This window comes from Tenrec ecaudatus, chromosome 10, assembly GCF_050624435.1.
Source record: "Tenrec ecaudatus isolate mTenEca1 chromosome 10, mTenEca1.hap1, whole genome shotgun sequence".
Classification (NCBI taxonomy): Eukaryota; Metazoa; Chordata; class Mammalia; order Afrosoricida; family Tenrecidae; genus Tenrec; species Tenrec ecaudatus.
The window spans coordinates 112,260,707-112,280,476 of NC_134539.1; the positions used below are offsets into that span (position 1 = coordinate 112,260,707).

General features: G+C 44.4%; 1 protein-coding gene across 3 annotated transcripts in view; it reads left to right on the top strand.

Moving 5' to 3' along the window:
* Positions 1–19,770, top strand: part of SSH2 (slingshot protein phosphatase 2) — a 256,657-nt gene that overhangs the window by 225,450 nt on the left and 11,437 nt on the right. For all 3 annotated transcript variants that reach the window (XM_075561265.1, XM_075561267.1, XM_075561266.1), the window contains 3 exons: positions 5,417–5,463; positions 9,248–9,394; positions 12,591–12,791. In XM_075561265.1, the coding sequence (XP_075417380.1) occupies positions 5,417–5,463; positions 9,248–9,394; positions 12,591–12,791 (395 nt within the window). The remainder of the gene's footprint in view (positions 1–5,416; positions 5,464–9,247; positions 9,395–12,590; positions 12,792–19,770) is intronic.

Consider the following 19,770-nt stretch of genomic DNA (forward strand, 5'->3'; position numbering starts at 1 on the left):
CAGTGAAAATAAGGGAGCTACAGCAGAGTGTGGTGAAGAAAGCAGATGGTGTCCGGCTATCAATTGGAATAGTGTCTAGGGCTCAAAGGCTTGTATTCAAACAAGCAGCCATCTAAGCGAGGAGTCAACTAAGTCCATGTGGAAGAAGTACATCAGCGTGTGTGATCCAACGTGACAATAACAAAATTCAAATATGATGAAGGGAAATGTATCAGAGCTCAAATCATATTGGTAGAAGACTATGGAGGACAGTGGGAACCCAAAACCCATCTGCAGAGTAACCAGTTAGATCAAGCCGCTGGCAGACCCCCACTAGCCACAAGCAAGGGTCTTGAACAGCCCTACTGTCAGACAGCTCACTGTAATCTGGATTGAACTTGATGCTTTGTGAGCTGACCTCCCTATCAACCCCAACTGAATTTATTCTGAGTGCAAGTATCTCTTGTGTGTTCCATGACAAAAGTTTAATCCCTGGCTTTTTAAATAGAGAAGCACAATCCATATATACATCAGTTGTGTAAAGCACATCATTCTCAAAACATTTGCTCTCCACTTAAGCCCCTGGCATCAGCTCCTCATTTTTCCCCTCCCTTCCCTGCTCCCCCCTCTCTCATGAGCCCTTGATAATTTATAAATTATTATTTTGTCATATCTTGCACTGTCCGACGTCTCCCTTCACCCACTTTTCTGTTGTCCGTCCCCCAGGGAGGAGGTCACATGTAGATCCTTGTAATTCGTTCCCCCTTTCCAACCCACCTTCGCTCCACCCTGCCAGCATCACCACTCACACCACTGGTCCTGAAGGGATCATCTGCCCAGGATTCCCTGTGTTTCTAGTTCTTATCTGTACCAGCGTACATCCTCTGGTCTTGCCAGACTTGCAAGGTAGAATTGGGATCATGATAGTGGGGGGGGGAGAGCATTTAGGAAATAGAGGAAAGTTGTATTTTTCATTGTTGCTACATCGCACCCTGACTGGCTCGTCTCCTCCCCAAGACCCCTCTGCAAGGAGAATCTCACTTGTGTTTTTATCTTTATGTTATTATTTTATCCTTACCACTTTATTTTTTATTTTGTTTTTTATTGTTTCAATTGAGTTTCCCAGTTTGTGAAGCACATAAGGAGTGCATGTATAGAGATAATAACTGGTGAAAGAGGTTATAGGGAATGTAGAGGTGGAGGTGAATAAGCGAGGGTGAGGGGATTTGGGAAGTAAGCAATGAAAGCAGGAGGGGGCAGGGAGCACTAGACTTGATTGCACAACTCATTTTAAGAATGTTCTAAAATTGATTGTGGTGATGATTGTACAATTCTTGATATGATTGAACAATTGAGCTATTGAATTGTATGATGTGTAGATTAGGTGCCAGTAAAAATGTTTTTAAAATGTATAATAACAACAGACTAGAAGGTTTTGACTTAGGTGAGAGGGAGGGTAGAGATCCTTAAGAAGGCGGTAGATGGAGTAGAATATGGTGTGTGTGTGTGTGTGTGTGTGTGTGTGTGTGTGTGTGTGTGTGTGTGTGTGTGTGTGTGTGTGAATGAATGGTCTGGACTGTAGAATAGATGGAGTAGAATATGGTGTGTGTGTGTGTGTGTGTGTGTGTGTGTGTGTGTGTGTGTGTGTGTGTGTGTGAATGAATGGTCTGGACTGTAGAATATAGAGTCAATGGTCTGAAATGTAAATCCTAATCTAATTCACAACAAAAAATTCGTTTATCTTTTTAAATGTATCATAGGTCTGAGATTTCATTTTATACTTCATTAAGACTAGAATAAGGTGTACATAATTACATGACACACAGTGGAAACCCCTATAGAGTTATGTCAGTGTAAGAGCTCAGGTTGGGTCTGTGGAGGCCCCAAGAGGCGAGCATGCTTGCCATTGCATACCTGTCCTGAGGACAGAAGTGCAGTTATTGACCTCAGTTCATTCAGCTTGAACTTAAAGGCAGCCTAGCCATCACCCAAGTTCACTTGGTATGGGATTCAATGAGTCAGTAGCCAATGCTTTTAACTTTGCCTCTGGATACAGGTCATTTCAGGTGGTTAGAGTTTTCTCTGAAGAGGTAGGTGAAAGCCATAGCCTTTCCCCCTGCCCCATTCTCTCCCCCCCCCCCATCACATCAAGGTTATTTCCATCCCTGTGGGTAGAGTTAGTTCATCAAGGGATTTACATTTCTAAATTAAGAAGTCACATTCCCCTGGCCCAGTTCCACCATTGTCTGGCGTCTGTCTCTTAGAAGTTCTTTGTAGTTCTTGCCCCTTTCTTTGGCGAGGGAGCTAGTTTTCTAAGGTTGAGCGCAAAAATTTCACCCGAGCCCTGGTCTGTGAGAAAAAGTCAGGTGTCCATCATTAGTGGAACTTCAGCACAGTGTCCTTGAGGTTGTCTAGCAGCTCAACGCCAGTTTGCAGATCCCTGCTAGCACAGTGAGTGACAGTGCTTGCCTGGCACTTGACGATTTTCAGAATGCTTTATTTCTCTCATTTAAGCATTCGTGTAACAAACATTTGTTGGTCTCCTTTTTTGTGCCAGGCATGAGGCTAGGTATTTATGCAGTCTGACCTAATTCCAGAAGGAGGGAGTCATGAACCGTATCAGATGCTCAAAGATGCCAATGAAATAAGGATACAAAGGTGACCCTAGGATTAGAAATTAGGTAAGGTCTTGGTAATAGTAGCAAGAGTAATGAGGGCAGAAGGCTTTAAAGCGCCTGTGTTGGGAAATGAAATAGGGAAAGTGAGTGCCTATACTGTGTCTGCCTGAATGCCTCTGCCTGTGCAAAGAAGGGGAACGGCGGTGTCGAGAGGGGTCAAGAAGGATAAAAGGTTGCACATTTTAATGTGGGAGAAACCTGAAATGTTTGTGGCATTTATGGGAAGTTATCCAGGAGATAGAGACCTGAGGAGAGAGGGCTGTTAGCACTGTACAGATAAGAACAGAAGGGGAGGACAGGGTGGTTAAGGAATTTGCCAATTGTGACACCGTAAAGCGGGGGCCGGGGACTTAAACCCAAAACTTCTAATGTTAAATTCCACTTAATGAACCTAATTCTGAAATAGGGAAACTCTTATTTCACAATGATAATGTTTTCAAAGACATGAGCAGATAACTCAAAACTGTTTTTAAAATGGACCATAAACATGGGAAAGGTGCTAAATTTTACTCATCGGAGAAATGTAAATTTAAACTAAGCTGAGCTATTTCTCACCTATCAGATTGGCAAAAATTCAAGAGTTTAACCACACAATTTGTTAGCAAGGCCACGAGGAAAGAGGCACTCTTTGACTTTGCTGGTGGGAATGAGAATTGTCTCAACCCCTACTGAGGAGCGAGCAGTCATGTGGAAACGCTGTGGGCCAGCTCTTGCTCCAGGGCTCCAATGAGCAGCAGGGGTAGGATGGCAGTGAGTTTGGGCAGCACTGTGCATTTTAACTCCCCAACTCGATGACCCCGCTCCTACAAACAGGAAATACTACCGGGAGAAGACTAATTGAATAAAGTATTACCATATTTCTAGCCAATGGAGTACTATCCTTGAAATTTCATGGGAGTTCTAAAATTTTTCCGATTCTACACAAAACACCACTGTACACTAGGAGTGGACAATCCAAAAGAAGGACATAAGGAAAACAATTCTCTTTACAGACACATCCAAAAACTTAAACTACATTGCATACCAAGAAAACACAAGATGTGTACACAGAAACATTGTTGAATGGGATAAAGACTCAAGTAAATGGAAATCTATCCTGTGTTCATAGATTGAAAGACAGTACTGTTGGTGGGAATACCTACCCGAAGCAATGTGGAGATTACTCTTAGGGTAGAATTGAGAGCCCAGAAATAAACCCTCCGATGCATGGATCAGTTGATTTCCTACAATGGTGCTAAGACCTTTCAACCAATTGCTGTGAAAACTGGCTATCCACAAACCAAAAAAATATATGAAGTTAGACCTTGACCACAGACCAGAGGTTGGCAAACTTCTCTTTCAGTAAGCACATGTCAAATTCTGAAGTAAAATTGAAATTTTAAAGGCTATTACTCAGATAATGGTGATTTCATTTGTTTATAAAAATTTATGAAAAAATATTTATGGCTCTGAAATAATTTTTAAATAGTTGTGAAGGACAGGATTGTCTTTTCCACCTCAAAAGTTTGCCCACCTCTGCCCTAGACCATAATAAAAGTTAAAATGAGCCCTAAGAGCTGAAGCTATTAAAACAAAATTTTGAGGGGCAGATCTTCACGACCTTGGATTTGGCAGTGATAGCTAACTTATAATACCGAAAGTGTAAGCAGTAGCAACAAAAATGGACATTGGACTTGGTTAAAATTCATATTTTTGTACAAGAGTATTGGGGGAAAATATTTGCAGCTCATACTGCCTGATAAAGGTTTAACTATGCAGAGTGCGTGAAGGACTCCCGCAGCGCCACAGCAAAAAGACAAGCCGTCCAATTCAAAGGCAACCGGGTAGACGCTGCTCCAGGAAAGACAGCAGTTGGCCAGGAAGCACATGCAGCCATGTTCAACCTAATTAACCATTAGAGAGTGACAAGCAAAACCACAACGAGCTTCCACTTCACAACAGAAAAGAAGTGTTTCACAGGGCTTCCCAGGCTTTATGGGAGTCCCAAGGAGCAGTTAGTGGGTTTGGACTGCCAGTAATGCTTAGCCTGCTGCACCACCAGGATACCTGCTAGGATGTCCAAAAAAATTTTTTTGAAGGAAAATAGACATTGGCCAAGCTGTGGAAAAATTAGCTCATACATTGCTGATGGGTATGTAAAATGATAGTTACTTTTCAAAAGGTTAGAAGCTCCTTAAACAGCCAAGCATGGAGTTACCATATGACCCAGCTGTACCGCACATAATTTAGAGACTCAAACAGATACTCATGTGAAAAGTGAAAGAATCCCAAAGCCGAGATGAGTGGATAAACAAAATGTGGAACATGCATACAGGCAGCTGTGGCGAAAGATGAATTCCTGAAGCGTCTTGGACTGTGGGTGATCCTGAAGGACACGATGCTGAAGTAAATCAATCACAGAGGACGAATAGGGAATGTCTTCACTTGGATAAAGGGCAAGAATAGCTGAGCAGAGAGAACAGCATTCGTCAGTGGTTACCAGGAACGAGGGGGGTCATTGATGTCTCTTCAGACTGTGATCTTGAGCAAAAAATGCTTGAATTTTCAGAATGCCAGTTTTCCCTTCTGTGAAGGTAACGATGAGGGTAAATGTTCTCAATCACGTCAGAAGCGGGCTGTGCTGTAACGTTTCCTCCCCAGAGGGAACTCGGTGGATGTGGCTGGTCATTGTTTGAAAAGTTCTGCTTCCCTCCACCAGACTCTCTCCAGGTGTTGTACTCGGCAGACTGGCCTCTAACCTTGTCGTCTTTCTTCCTCAGGGCTCGGAATGGAACGCCTCCAACTTAGAGGACCTGCAGAACCGAGGGTAAGTACCCGAGCAATGACCAGGTGATCCCACCATTGTCGTGTCTTGGCATTTTCCAGTCAAGGAGCCATTGATGAGTAACTAATACTGAGTCGCTTCCAGCTAATTCTAATGAGGTGATTGCTAATAAAAAGTAAAATGGCTCTTCTCCCAATTTAATCTCCCTCCCCCAAGAAAGAGCAACATGTTTTTTTGTTTTGTTTTGTTTGTTTTAAGATAATTTTATTGAGGGCGCTTTACAGCTCGTATAACAATCCACGCATCAGTTGTATCAAGCTTACTTGTTCATACGTTGCCATCATTATTTTCTAAACATTTACTTTCTATTTGAGCCCTTGGCATCAGCTCCTCTTTTTCTCTCCCTCACTCTCTCCCACCCACGTGACCCCTTGATAAATTATACATTATTTTTATTTTCATGTCTTACACCGACCATTGTCTCCCTTTTCCCACGGTTTCTGTTGTTTGTCCCCTGGAGGCGGTTGGGGCTCAGGTTATGTGTTGATCATTGGGGTCGGGACCTTTCATCCCCTCCTCTCCCCACCTGAAGAGCAACGTTTTTACTGAAATGATTTTTAAAATCAAATTGGCAAGCCTTTGGTGCCACTTAAAATCAAGTATTTAGGTACTGGTCCTGATTTTTACGTTTAGGATAGACTGTACACCTAGAACAGGACAATACTCGGCCAATAGGGATAAGGAAGGCTTGATATGTGCTCCAATAGGGGGGGATCTGGGAAACATGCCAAGGGAAACCAGGCAATCACACAAGGACAAATACTGTGTGATCTCACTCACATGGAAAGGCAAATCTACAGAGACCTAAGTTTTGTAATGCCTGCCAGGAGCTAGAGCAGCGTGGTTCCAACCTTCAGAATGCCACGACCCTTCAATACAGTTCCCCATGTGGGGGTGATCCCCCCCATCCATAACATTATTTGTGTTGCTACTTCATCACTGTCATTTTGCTACTGTTATGAATCGGGGAAGCCCTGTAAAAGGGTTATTCGACTCCCAAAGGTGTTGTGACCCACAGGTTCAGAACCACTGAGCTAGAGGGAGGGAGGAGGTTTAATGGTGATAGAAATAACACCACATTGATGAAATGCAGGGTTACACAGCTGATTATTGTACTTCAGGTTAAATAGGATATACCTATAAAAGGTTGAATTATGGGGGGTGAGGAAGTAAAAAAGAAGTTGAATGATGAAAAGCTGTGTGATGAATGTATTGGTGATGATAAACGAGGAGCACAGAGACTGTTATGTGCAATCAGAACCCTTCCTGGAACTCAGCTTCTTGGTTTAGGGGCAGGCGTTCATGGCAGCGGTTCTCAACCTGCAGATCACGACCCCTTTGGGGGTAAAACAACGCTCTCACAGGGGTCGCCCGATTCATCACAGTAGCAAAATGACAGTGATGAAGTAGCAACGACAATAATTTATAGTTGGGGTGGGGGAGTGTCACCACCACATGAAGAAAGGTATGAAAGGGTCGTGGCATTCGGAAGGTTGAGAACCGCTGCGCTAGAGCTTCTGTTCTACCTCCTATAGGTAGATGCTCAGCGTCTGGGGTCTTAAAGGTTTGCAGGTGGCCATCTAAGACCGGCAGTTAGCCTCATTTCCCCTGGAACGACAGGAAGGGAATAAGAGGAGACTATGAAACGTATGGCTAATTGCCTTGATAAACAACTGTTTGTTTGGTTGTTTTGTTTTGCCGGGAGAGCAGACTTGAGTGGTTCCTGGCTCTTACCAGTCCAAGAGTCCACAGAAGACTCATGGTTAAAAGGCGAAAATGCAGGACAGTTTAAAGTGTTCATGGGCTCCAGGGAGGTGAATGAACTCCTGCAAGTGTTGCCCTGAGGTCATCTCTGAATCTTAACCTAAATTGAAGCTATCACCTGAAGTCTTCTTAGAGCCAGACAGTGAGGTGTAGCTCACACAGAAAGATCTGCCTTGAGCACTGGATTCTTTCGAGAATCATCTTTATGGATTCAAATGTACAACAGCTGCTTGAAAGATTACCTGAGAGCCTTATTGGAGAGTGAATTTACGTTGCTGGGAAGGAACAGCCCAGGGGTGAGGGGGTGGCACACCTCAGTGTATGTGGTCAGTGCTCCTCGTGGCACTTGTGGAAACTGCGCTGTTTTGTTGTGCATATTCTCAACAACAGCCAAATTAAAATTTAATTTTAAGAATATATACTCTCGATGTTATAAGGGCTCCCCAGGGGTAGTTTGACAGCAGGGCCATTGGCACTCCGCCCACTGCTTTAAGGCAAGACCCCAGCCCCAAGGAATGCCACTCAAAAAGGAGAGTCATTGAGAGACTCCGCTTCGAGGAGCGCTGATTCCAATTGGCTGTGGCTGCCCAGAGCTCTGTCATGGAAAAGACAAGGTGAAAACGTCTCTTTGCTGAAGTACAGGGCTGCAGGTCAAGAGATGTTTTCCTTTTAAGTGATAGGAATGTACTTGCCTTTGAGGGTGGTTTTATTGAGAGATGGCTCACCCACTGCACTTGCACAATTTGGTTGTTTTTAGTATTCATTTATTCACAGAATTATCCAACCATCCCCACCATCAATTTAGAACCTCTTACCTCCAAGAGCTTCTTTCCAAGTAGCTGTATCATTATAAGCAGTGTCTCTTTATAGGCTTGCTTTTTTAAATTCAAGCCTTTCTAGTAGTGGGCTGTGATGCTACATTAAAACAGATTCCAGTCCTGTCCCAGGAAAATGGGGCCACTTGACCTTGACGAGGCATGGCTCTCTCTCTTCCGGGATCATTTCTAACAGACTCCACTGTGTGGTTAGGAGAAAGTGGGATCTTCTGCAGAAAGAAGTGAGTGAGTCTGCACTGGGTTGCTGGGGTAACTTAAGTGATAGCTGAGTCTACACATCGCTGAGAAAAGGTAACCTGTTGGTAAACTAAGCCCAAGCATTTACTGAGATTGTGCCGTGAGCGCGATAGCAGAAGGAATTTTGGATACAGAAACTATTTACAAGCACCTGGCAAGGGGTGGGAGAGCCCTCAAGCTGGTCTGCTGCCATAGCACCCGGGAATGCAGTCTGATAAAGCTGAGAGAGGTTAAGAGAGCTTGAAGTCCAACTTTCCTCTGAGCTGCCCAGCTCTGGCCTCATTTGCCTTCAGCATGGTGTAGAGAGAGTAATAAGGCAAAATCGGACCATCTTGACACTTAGAAAAGTGGGAAGAATTCCTTGTCCTTCCTTTTTTTAAGAGCCATGTCATTAGTCTAATTTTAGACAAATGATTTCCAAAAATATACAAATATCCTGGTGATTTTAGTGACAGCAAGAATTTGTCAAATTATGGGCCTCTGGTTGATTCTTTGGAGTAAAATACAAAGCCTATTATCAAGAAACTTAGCAAGGATGAGATTGCCCGTAGCTACACATAAGTAGGATTTTAGATGTGGAACTTGGCCCCCAAAAAAGCCTTTCTCTCAATAACTCCCTGGTGCCTAGGTATGCTCAGGACCCTGTTAGAGAGTGTATATTTTTCTAAATTAGTATATCCTCTTGGTTTTGTTTTATTTGGGGGTGCGGGGGTAGCTCTCTTCATTATTTTAGTATTTCATTTCAGCCTAGAGCATGAACTAGGTTTTTGTTTTGTTTTGTTTTTGTTTTTTAAACATTTTATTAGGGGCTCATATAACTCTCATCACAATCCATACAGCATGAACTAGTTTTATATAAGCCAAAGAGTACTGGGAATTGGATGTAGCCTAAATAGAAGAGTACGTATTCTCCCTTGTTTTCCTTGCAGGGTGCGGTACATCTTGAATGTCACTCGAGAGATAGATAACTTTTTCCCAGGAGTCTTTGAGTACCATAACATCCGGGTATATGATGAAGAGGCAACAGATCTGCTGGCCTACTGGAATGACACATACAAATTCATCTCAAAAGCAAAGTGAGTAGTGTAGCATTCTGACACCTAACAAGTATTCTGACTTTTGTTTTTGTGTTCTACATATGGCTATAAATAACTTGCTGATGGCACTCAGAAAAAGGAAATAAAAAAAGTATCATCTGGGATAATTTTAATTAAAATATTGAGAAGAGACTAGTGACTTAATACAATTCCTTCCAAGCAAAGGGAGCCCCTAGATAGAAGAATGTAACCACGTGTTGGCTATTTCCCTTGAATAGAAAAATAGAGGAAATATACTTGCGCTGCAGCAAGGGAAATGGAAATGAAAGAAGAAATTCTGAATGAGATTTTAAGTTCCCATTGAGGAGGTTTGGTTTGAAAGTTATGTAATAGAAATTCTTCTAAAACGGTGCAATGCCAGGCTCTGGAGAGAAACTGAGCAAGCTTTGGAAATCCTTTTCCATTCTTTCACCTTATCTTTAGGAAAAGCTAAATGGTGAGGTTTTCCTCTGGATTTTCTGTTGCTGTCTTAATTAGGTTATTTTAGACTTAACTATTTAATATTTAGTGCTTAATATTAATTAGTATGTCAACACTGCATTTTTTAATCTCCTGGTGCCTGCCCTATTCATTACTCTTTAATTAAAAAGCCAATAAATAAAACATACTGCCATTGAATCAATTCTAACGCAGATTGACCCTGTACACAGACTAGAACTGCTCCATGGGGTTTCTGAGACTAACTCTTTACAGGAGCAGACAGCCTCATCTTTCTCTTGGGGAGTGGCAGGTGGCCTTGAACCATCAACCTTGTGGTTTGCAGGTCTGTGCTTAACCCGCTGTTCCACCAGGGCTCCTTTCCTTCACTGAAAGAAATCATACATGAGCATCTTGGAATGTTACCTTTCATGGAAGACCACATTCCTTCAAGAATTATTCTGTACCTCTCTCAAGAATCTTCAAGCTTCTGCCCTGTAAACCACCTAATTCAGAACAAAATGTTTTTTTAAATCTTCATGGTCAGGAATTTTTTCTTTCAGTTACCCTGTCTTTCTCATACTCTGATGAGCCCATTTTTTCCAGTCACTCACCTGTACCTGAAAGAACATTCGTGAAGTCTGTTATTAAATTACTCCCTGCAGCCATGCCTTTCGTGACTTGCTCACTGTGGACCAGACAGACACTTTATATGCATTATCTCATGTAATCGCTTCCAAAACTCAGGGAGACAATACTGTCATCCTGTACAAATGAGGTTCATAGCACAAAGATAGGACTTGAACCTAAGATTATGCCTTACTTCAGACCAATGCAACGTAGTACTCAAGAGTAGACTAGTTCCCTGAGGAAAGGGCACTAGAAAGAGCGAGGCCAATTGTCAGAGCCTCAGCAAGGAGAGGCGAATTTCAGTACAAATGAGGTGCCCAGTGTACAGCGCTTAAGAGGGTGCTGACCTACACTTACCCAAGCCTGAGAGTGTAGACCTCCATAAATCTGGCACCATAGGTACCTCCTGTGGCTGAGCCTAGTCAGAACTCTGAGCTTCAGGTCCTACCTCATATGGGCTTAGGATTCTCAAGTGGTACCTACCAGGCTTGCTGACCCTGCAAGAGGATGGAATTGGTTTAGATAACAGCTAAACTTCAGATCCCTCACCACATAGTTAGATGGCATCCAATGAATGACTCCATTCAAAATGCACTGAAGTGTATTCCAAGTGTAGGGGTTTATGATGGTATTTTGCTTAGGGTTGTCCACGTTTGAGCACCTTCTGTACCTATAGGCATAAGGGAAAATACAGAGCACATGTCTAAACTTCCATCTGAGGCACTGTGAGTTGGCTTCCTAAGTGAAAAACCTCTGACACTAGAAACACAAGTATTCAGTTGCTAGTCACGTGGGGGTGATCTGAGCACACAGAGAGATACACCCCGCCCTTAGGACAGCAAAATGCCATACCTCATAGACAGGTAAGAGGTAAATCTCACCTTTCCTTTGAGACTACTGCAGTTACTCCAGACTGTTTTCTGCATTCCTCTAGTTTATCTAGCTTGCTCACTTTGGCATGTACCGGTAACCTCATACCTCCTGCATTATTCTTAACTCTTTCCTGCATTCGTATTTCCAGCATCAGGGTTATAAACTTCTGAAAGGAAGCTTGTCTGCCATTCAGTAGTAAGAGAGTGAATGGCTAGATTTCCTGATATGTTGACTGGCTTGTCTTTTTGCTTACTGGGATAGCCACTGGGGAGGACTCCAGAGTCTGTGTCATTAGTGATAAGAGTAACTGTTCTTTCCCATATTTTAAACCCCTGTTCCTGCTTAATCAACTGGAAGCTTAAATTAATCAGCAGATTTATAAGGTTGTACATACATGCAGCAAACATTTGAAAGCCTACTACATGCCAGACACTGTATTATTAGCCGAATTAGTATAGCTAAATCATATTCGCATCCAAGGTCATGAGCTCTGACATGTTCAGACTGAGGGGTTTTATTGGGGTTTTGATTTCTAGGGAGTAGCTTTGGGTTCTTTTTCTTCAGCCTCATTAAAAACAAAATCAAACAAAATCGACTGCAGGCAGTTCACATTCATTCCACCTTCATCACTGAGAAAGCCATGTGGTATACCACGTGTTCCCATCCAACTCCACAGGCTGCATTGCCAGTCCCTGATTGGGCACCGGTTGTGATGTTGTGAAAGCTACATCTGAGAAAAGAGGGTTGGTTTCATTTGGCTCGTGCTTTCCTCTGGGGGCAGCACCCTTCCTAGGACTTGAACTGGGTACCACTCAGGACATTTGACTCAATTAGGTGAATCACTGCCACCCCTGCAGCTCAAGAGAGTGCCAGCTCCTGGGGCTGTGAGGGGACTGACCCTGCTCCATACACAAAGTGGGGTCTTGGCACTTAACCAAGTTGAATTACAGTTGTCTGGTCCTCCCCTGTGGGGCAAAAACTGGTCTTTGCAGACCAGCAGCTTGCACGTGGTCTTAACACATGGTAAAGATTTGCTGAATACTGTTAAAAGAGCGCACTGGAACTGCATCCCCCCCCCGCCATGTTTGATTATAGACGTGTACTAAACCCACCAAGGTTGGGGTGGGTGGTGGCAGCGTAGCAAAAAAATGGAAGGGCCAGCTGGGAAAGTTGGAAAAATTTAGAACCCAACTTTTTAATTAGGCTCACTGTTGGGGTTCTGTGTGTTTCTTATTTTTCTTGGTCCTTAAACTAGGAAACACGGGTCCAAATGCCTAGTGCATTGCAAGATGGGGGTGAGTCGCTCGGCCTCCACCGTGATTGCGTATGCAATGAAGGAGTATGGCTGGAATCTGGACCGAGCTTATGACTACGTGAAGGAAAGACGGACCGTGACCAAGCCCAACCCCAGCTTCATGAGACAACTGGAAGAGTACCAGGGGATCTTGCTGGCAAGGTGAGTCCCGAAGTGACTTTCTCGATGACCCTCCTCCCGGAAGACTTCCCAAGGCTGCTCGAAATGCCCTTCTTAGCAACGAGTGCCCAGACTAATTTGGACCAGGTACTTTTTTGAAAATGGACTAATTCTTTTATCAGTCTAATTGAAAATAATAATAATAAACGAAAGCATTTAAGATTAGCATGGACCACCCCACCCCAAAAAAAGATTAGCAGGGACCCATGAAATCGTCGTTAAACAGCAATCACCTAGGAAAACTATTCCCTTTGGGCAATGAGATCTAAAGAATTGTATAGGTGAGCTCACATTGATGGTAAATCTAAAGAGCAAGTGCGGGGACAGAGTCTAACTTAATGACGGTGAGAAAACATGGATTGGGATGGCAACTATGGTAACACAGAAGCCCATGCCATCGAACCGCACACGTAGAACGTGTTGGATGGGCATATGTTTGCCATGCATATTTTCACCACCACCCCCAAAAAAATTAGCATGGAAAATTAAACATCAAATCTTATGGGTGGATAAAATTAAACTAAAGGATGAAATACTCTTCACCTGATTTCAGTTCTCAACTAGGTACAGATTTTAATAAACATTTCTCACTAGCTTATGATACCAGGTGTCAACTACCTTATAAAAATGGATCCCTTTTATTTCCAAGGTGATACTAACACCACCCTCATTAACAACCCCCCGCACCCCCCAAAAATCAAGCCTAGTGCTTTTAAGTGGATTCTGCTTCATAGTGACCCTGACCCTATAGTCAAAGTAGGACTGCCAAGACGAGGTGTGTCTAGAAGCAGGCTGCCCAGGACACACAGTGGGTTCCACAGCCAGGCATCCAACCCTGCGTCACGTCTCCTGAAGACTGCCAGGCTTATAGAAATTCTCCAGTTTAAAAAAAAGTGCCTGCTGCCCTGGGCATTCCTCTGTCCGGTGTGCCGTTTTATTGAGCTTTGTCAGGTATTTTTGGTCCTGTGACAAATCAGGAGCCTTAGAATATACTTGTATATGACCCATTTGAGTTATGAAGGTACTTTCCAGAAATAAATCATTTCCATTTCCTTTTAAAAATATATTATTAACTAATTTCCCATATATGCTTTGCAAAAATACAGAAAGCCCAAAGGAAAAGAGCAATTTACGAGCTTAGTCCCTCCCTGTAGACCTACTTTAAGGCTGCTTCAGGTTTGTTTGTTTGTTCTTTAAAGTGAAGGAGAAGCACACATGGACTAAGCCCCTGGTGAGTCCCCTCTGACCATGGACCAAGCTAACCTTGCAGAATGAATTGGAAAATGGATTGTGACAGATACAGTTAGGTTAAAATTTAGCACCATATCATTTGATCACCCTTAGGATCCATTTAAGTTTGTTCTAGTTCTAGTCTTGAATCTTTTCTATTGAGGTTTTTGTACTGTTTCACTTTATTCTCTTTTGTTTGTATGTTTTTTAATGTTTTTCTGCTTATGAAATCCGGGATAGGCAAATCTACAGAGACAGTAACTGGATTAATGGTTCCTTGGGAGTATAGCAAGGAAGGTTGGGGGGAAATGGGGCACTAATAACAATTAGTAAAAGAATGAAGAAATATATAATATGTGGCTTACATGCCAATAAAGCTGTTAGGGGTGAGAGAAAGCTCAATGTCGACAGCAATCAATATTGCCTTACCAGGTTCTCCAGGTCTTACTTCATCACCCACCTGTAATGAGAATTTTTTCCCCCAAAATATTTCTTCCACAGCTTACCTCTCAGCAAAGTAGGCCTCGAGCATCTCCCTGTCTTACTAGGAACCAACTGTTTTCAACAATAATAATTTAGTAAATTGGTTATAAAATGAGTAATAAATTGTACTACATTGATTACTATGCTGTTGGTTGTGAAAGCCACTGTCAGTTGCTATCAGGAACCAGTTTCAGATATTCAACTGGGTTTATGGGTCTGTTTCCCAGGGTGTGCTAGGGTTAGCTGTTTTTCCCATGTCGACATGTTCTAGGTGGTTTTATTAGGGCAGAGGCACAGCTGCCTAGAAGCAGTTGGGGCTAATGCCAGGGTTTGCTCCAGTGAGTCTCATGACTTGGTCATGACTCTTGAAACTGGGCTGTGTTTTCCCCTGAACAAAATGTTTCCAGCCTATCCAGGCAAAGGGACCCCCTCCCATCCCCGAAGTATTGTGAAAGTGCGGCCACAGCCTCGCATTATGGTTTCCACTAAAACATAACCCCTCCCATTTACTCAGTCCTTGGCCTGAGTTCATCGGAGCCATTCTCTGAGGGGGCTGGGAGGGATATGCAAGCCGCCTCCGCTCAAAAATAATTTTAGGTCTTTAGGGCCAGATTTTGATGACATTTTTAGATTAGATCAGAAGGTAGGACACAGCAGTTCTTTTTGGCAGAAGAAAGAGGCATCTGAGGACTTGATGAGACATAAATATTGTATATTCCCAGACACACACATGACGGATGTTAGGCAATGTCCCCACGTGACCCATCGAGAGGAAGGATACTATGTGTCCTGCCAATTTCAGTATTTATTCTGGAATCCTGGTCTGCTGCAAGCTGGAGGGTTGGGTTTTTCAAGCGTATGTGGTTTTTCTTGGATGTTAAAGGAATTTCAGAAAAATCTTAGATAGGGGCAAGAAGGGCAGCAGAAACCCATAAATCACACTTCTTCTCCATCTTCCTCTCCTTCATTCCATCCTGCCTTCCAGTGCTTGATTCATGAGAGGGGCAGGTCCTGGGAGTGAGAAAACCACAGAATTAGAGTCAGTAGATCTGGCTCCCATTCTTCCCACCCCCTGCTGCAACCTTGAGTAACTTACTTCCTGGTTTTGATCCTGACCTGATCCCCACCTCTCAAGTTAAAATCAGGAGACTTAAAAGACCTATGTTGTCACCGGATTATTATGAATTAAAGTGTGGATGAGTCCACATTTTGTACTCGGAAGGGTTATTCAGATGTAAGTACGCAAATGCATGTGCCACTTGTTTCCTCTGCCTCGGCCCCAGACAGTGCCTCCCGCCACCCACAAAGGCAGTAACTTCCTTAGAAACTAGAATTGGAGGGGCCCTGGAATTCCCTGTGGGGATGTTTTCTGACTTTTAGGAACTAGAATTGAATGCTAGGGGCATCGGTTAGGCCCCTTTGAGTTGTTCAAGTTAAGAGACACCTCCATCAGCCTGGATCTCTGCAAGAAACACATGGCACAGGCAGACAGCCTTGCAGGGACTGCTGGGAGAGCCTTTGCCACCCGAGGCCTCACCCGAGAGGGGAAGGAGCAGTTACGTGAGCCAGGAGAATCCCATAGAGAAGAACACACGTTCAGCGAGGAGAGGAGGCCCATAGTCAAGGACAGCCCACTGGGCACATCTACATGTAAAATCCACAACTGTCCAAAGAAAGAAAAGGATTGTTTTAATTAGAGAAGACGACCTCTCCCAGAAGTCCACGAGCAGACTTCCCTTCAGGGCTCACCAGCAAGGGTTGGAATATTCCTAAAATCTGTCTCCAGCCAGAGAGAGCAAGTATCTAGACTGACTCAAACACAACAGTACTGATCCTTCAGGGTGAGAGAGTGTCACTTTTCCTGGACCAAACGCTCTGCTAGTGAGGGAGCGGGGACAAGTTGAAAACACCTCAGGTATACAACCATTAGGATCAGTGATCTACTATGTGTTGTCCAAAAACCTTGACATTTGTAGGCTACCTGCCAAACCAACCAACTGTGAGGTGCAGGGAGCCCCGCAGACCTGCCAGCTTAGAAAAGCCTAGCAGCACAGGGGACCAGAGTTGGTAGCTATCTTTGAATCAACAGGTCCCCGGACAGTACACACTCCTAGCCAGAATTCACCCAGAGGCAATCTGCGTCCGCTCTCAGTCCCAGCCTTGTGAGCCCTGGGGAGCGGTTGTGCTCTGCACACGTAACATTGCCACAAGGCAATTCTATCTACAACCACAGCATCGCTTAGTCAAGAGTAGGATGGTGTGGGCCCAACAGTGAGTGACTGGATCAGGACTTTGTATAATAGAAGGACTTTTAGCATCTTCCAGCATGTCACTAAGAGCCTGGTAGAGAAGAAGGTTTATATGTAATATTCCCCTTTAGACCTAAAACAGGGGACATTATAAAACCCCTAACAGAGTGTCCCTATCTGCTTTATTTCTGTTTGTACACCTGGGGGATGGGAATGTGGCAGAAATGGTGAGGGTTGTGTGTGTGTGTGTGTGTGTGTGTGTGTGTGTGTGTGTGTGTGTGTGTGTCCATGTCCGTCCGCAGCCCTGTTTGTTATTCTGCACTCTGGTCACGCAGGTGTCTGGCAGATTTATGTTCCATTAGGCAGGCTCAGGTTTCAGGCAGACCTCTGGCAAGCTCGACCATGTGTCTGTGGCATCAAGTTCCATTATAAGGGGCAAGTGGGGAAAACTGGGTGGTGGCCCAGGAGAGTTCATACCACATGCCCTCACAGATGTCACGCTTTATTCTGTGGACGCCCTCGCCTCCAAGACAGGAAGAAGGAGTGGTCTTTCGCCCAGCTCTGCTGGCGGGGAGTTGGAAGTGTAGTTAGCATGTGTGCTGTGCTCACCCAGAACACGGAATTCAAGAGTGTTGAAAAGAGGTGGATTTCTGGTGACTGCCAATTACAATTGAGGTTTAAAGGGTCTCCTTAATAGCTTTGCCCTTAAATAACCCTAACATGTCTGGCACCGTGCACCCCAAAACAAAATCACTATCAGTCCAATACTTAGTGGCCTTGTACAGAGTTTCAGAGACTCTCAGTCTTTATCAGAGCAGACAGCCTCATCTCTCCCTCTAGGAACAGCTGATAGATTTGAACCATCCACCTTGAGCACAAGCATTGTTGATGCTTTCCTGAACAAAAGATAACAAAAAACTCAACTGCCATCCAGTCGATTCCAGCTCATCGTGACTGTAAGACAAGAATAAAACTGCCCCTTGGTGTTTCCAAAACTGTAACTCTTAATGAGAGTAGACGGCCGCCTCTGTCTCTCATGGACCATCTGGTGCCTTTGAACTGTTGGCTTGTGGTTAGCGGCCCAGTGCTTAACCCACTGTGCCACCAGGACTCCGTGAACTTAAGAAAGTGGAGGCAAGAGAACAGCAAACCATGTGCATCTGTCACTGAAAAGCCCTCCTGGTCATTTACTACAAGGTCAAGTTCTTACCCGGAATAGCTCCATCATCATAAATGTGTCCCTGTGTTTATGTGACTTCAGATTCGGGTCACAAGCCACCCGAGAGAAACATTAAGCAAAAACAAAGCAAAGAAACCTGTGATTTGATTACATGGTCCACACCACAAACCAATTCTGAAACTCTCTGGCTTCCTGTTTACTCAATGCCTGTCTGGAATAAGCGGTGCAGGCAGTGGGCTTAGAACTTAACCATTTAAAATCAGAGATAGGACCTAATATTTTACATCTCTCCTCTAAGGCAGTGAGTTGGGTTTTTATTATAGATCATTAGTCCTATTAAAGTAGCCTTAGACTGAACCTACTTGGGAAAAGGTTTCATTGGAAAACATTTTGGGGTTACAGGAAAGCTGATGACGTATACCTACCCTCGGACCCCACCTTTCTCCTCCTATAGGGGGCACCTCTGAGAAACCCAGAGTGTATCGTAGCACCTGTGGTTTGTAATAGCCAAAGCTGTTCATCAACAAAATGGACAGATAAACTGTGACGTATCCCTCCCAGTTCTGTAGTTACAGCCACATACAGCTATGAATCTCTAAAACGGAATACATTTATATGCATAAAGTTGAAACCGTGAAAGGCAAAGTAGTATTAAAAACAAAAACGCGGTATGAAGTGGCAGTATAAAGAGCAGGAGACCGATAAGCAAACACATCTGGGACGGAGGTCGCCTCTGGAGAGGAAGGAGCTGAGAAACAGGCACATGGCACAGCAGTGGTAAGGACAGGCTTAACTGGGTGAGAGCTGCCCACCACATCCTCCGGGTCCTGTTCCTCAGACCCATCTTCTCTCCCCTCTGCAAAGCAGTCACCAGCTTCATTCTAGCCCCCAACCCAGTGTTTTCTGCCAATTCTCCTCAGAAGAAGCAAAGATGGTCCCTACTGAACAGCACAGCTGTGGTGTCAGCAGCCACTTGCTCTGAAAGCTGCCCCCTGTGTGCTGTGGGCATGGCTCTGGTCTCATTCATTCCCTCCTGATTGCTGCTGGTTCGCAGGCAGTCTGAATCAGACTTGAGAAGATAGATGGGATCCTGAAAACATCCCATTTGCTTGTTAACTTGATCCGAAAAGCTGTTCTTTTTAGTGTTAGAAGGAGGAGGGAAAAAGAGCTCCTTCCCGGTCCTGTGTGTTGTCCCGGAAGCCCCTCACCCCTCCACCCCGGACTTCTTCTCCAGTCCTTTGTAGCACTGGAATTGCCCTGTCAAGGGTGGGTAGAAGGAGTTGGTGCAAGCTTGCATATCCTCATGATAAGAGGGACAGAGGCTGGAAAACAGTCAGCACTAGGGCAGGGAGAGGGGGGTGTGTCAGAATATATGAGAGGAAACAATGTAAAGGAAGAGCATTGGCCATCCTCGGAGGGTCACAGCGATCTGATCCCAGCTGTCAGCCTGGCCCTTCCCACCACTCACTCACTTGTTAGAGACGCCTGAGATGTTGTCTCCTCCTAGGGGTGACTGGAGTTCCTGCAACTCGGAAAGTGTGAAACACCCCTACCCCCCTTGTCTTCATACACAGATTGACCTCCCTGCTCAGGAAAGCACCCCTCTACTGGCCTGAGTCAGAGAGCGCCCCACCCACCCAGCAGACAGGATGAGAGCAGGTGCAGCGCTGAGAACAAACGGGTTCACATCAGTGCAGGCGCCTGACTGGGCAGCCTGGGCGGGGTGGCCCCCGAGCCCAGGGCAAGTTGTTCTGTGCGGAGTGTCCCATTCCACCACGAGGTTAGCTAACTTCCCCAGCGTGGGAGGAAGGGAGTCAGA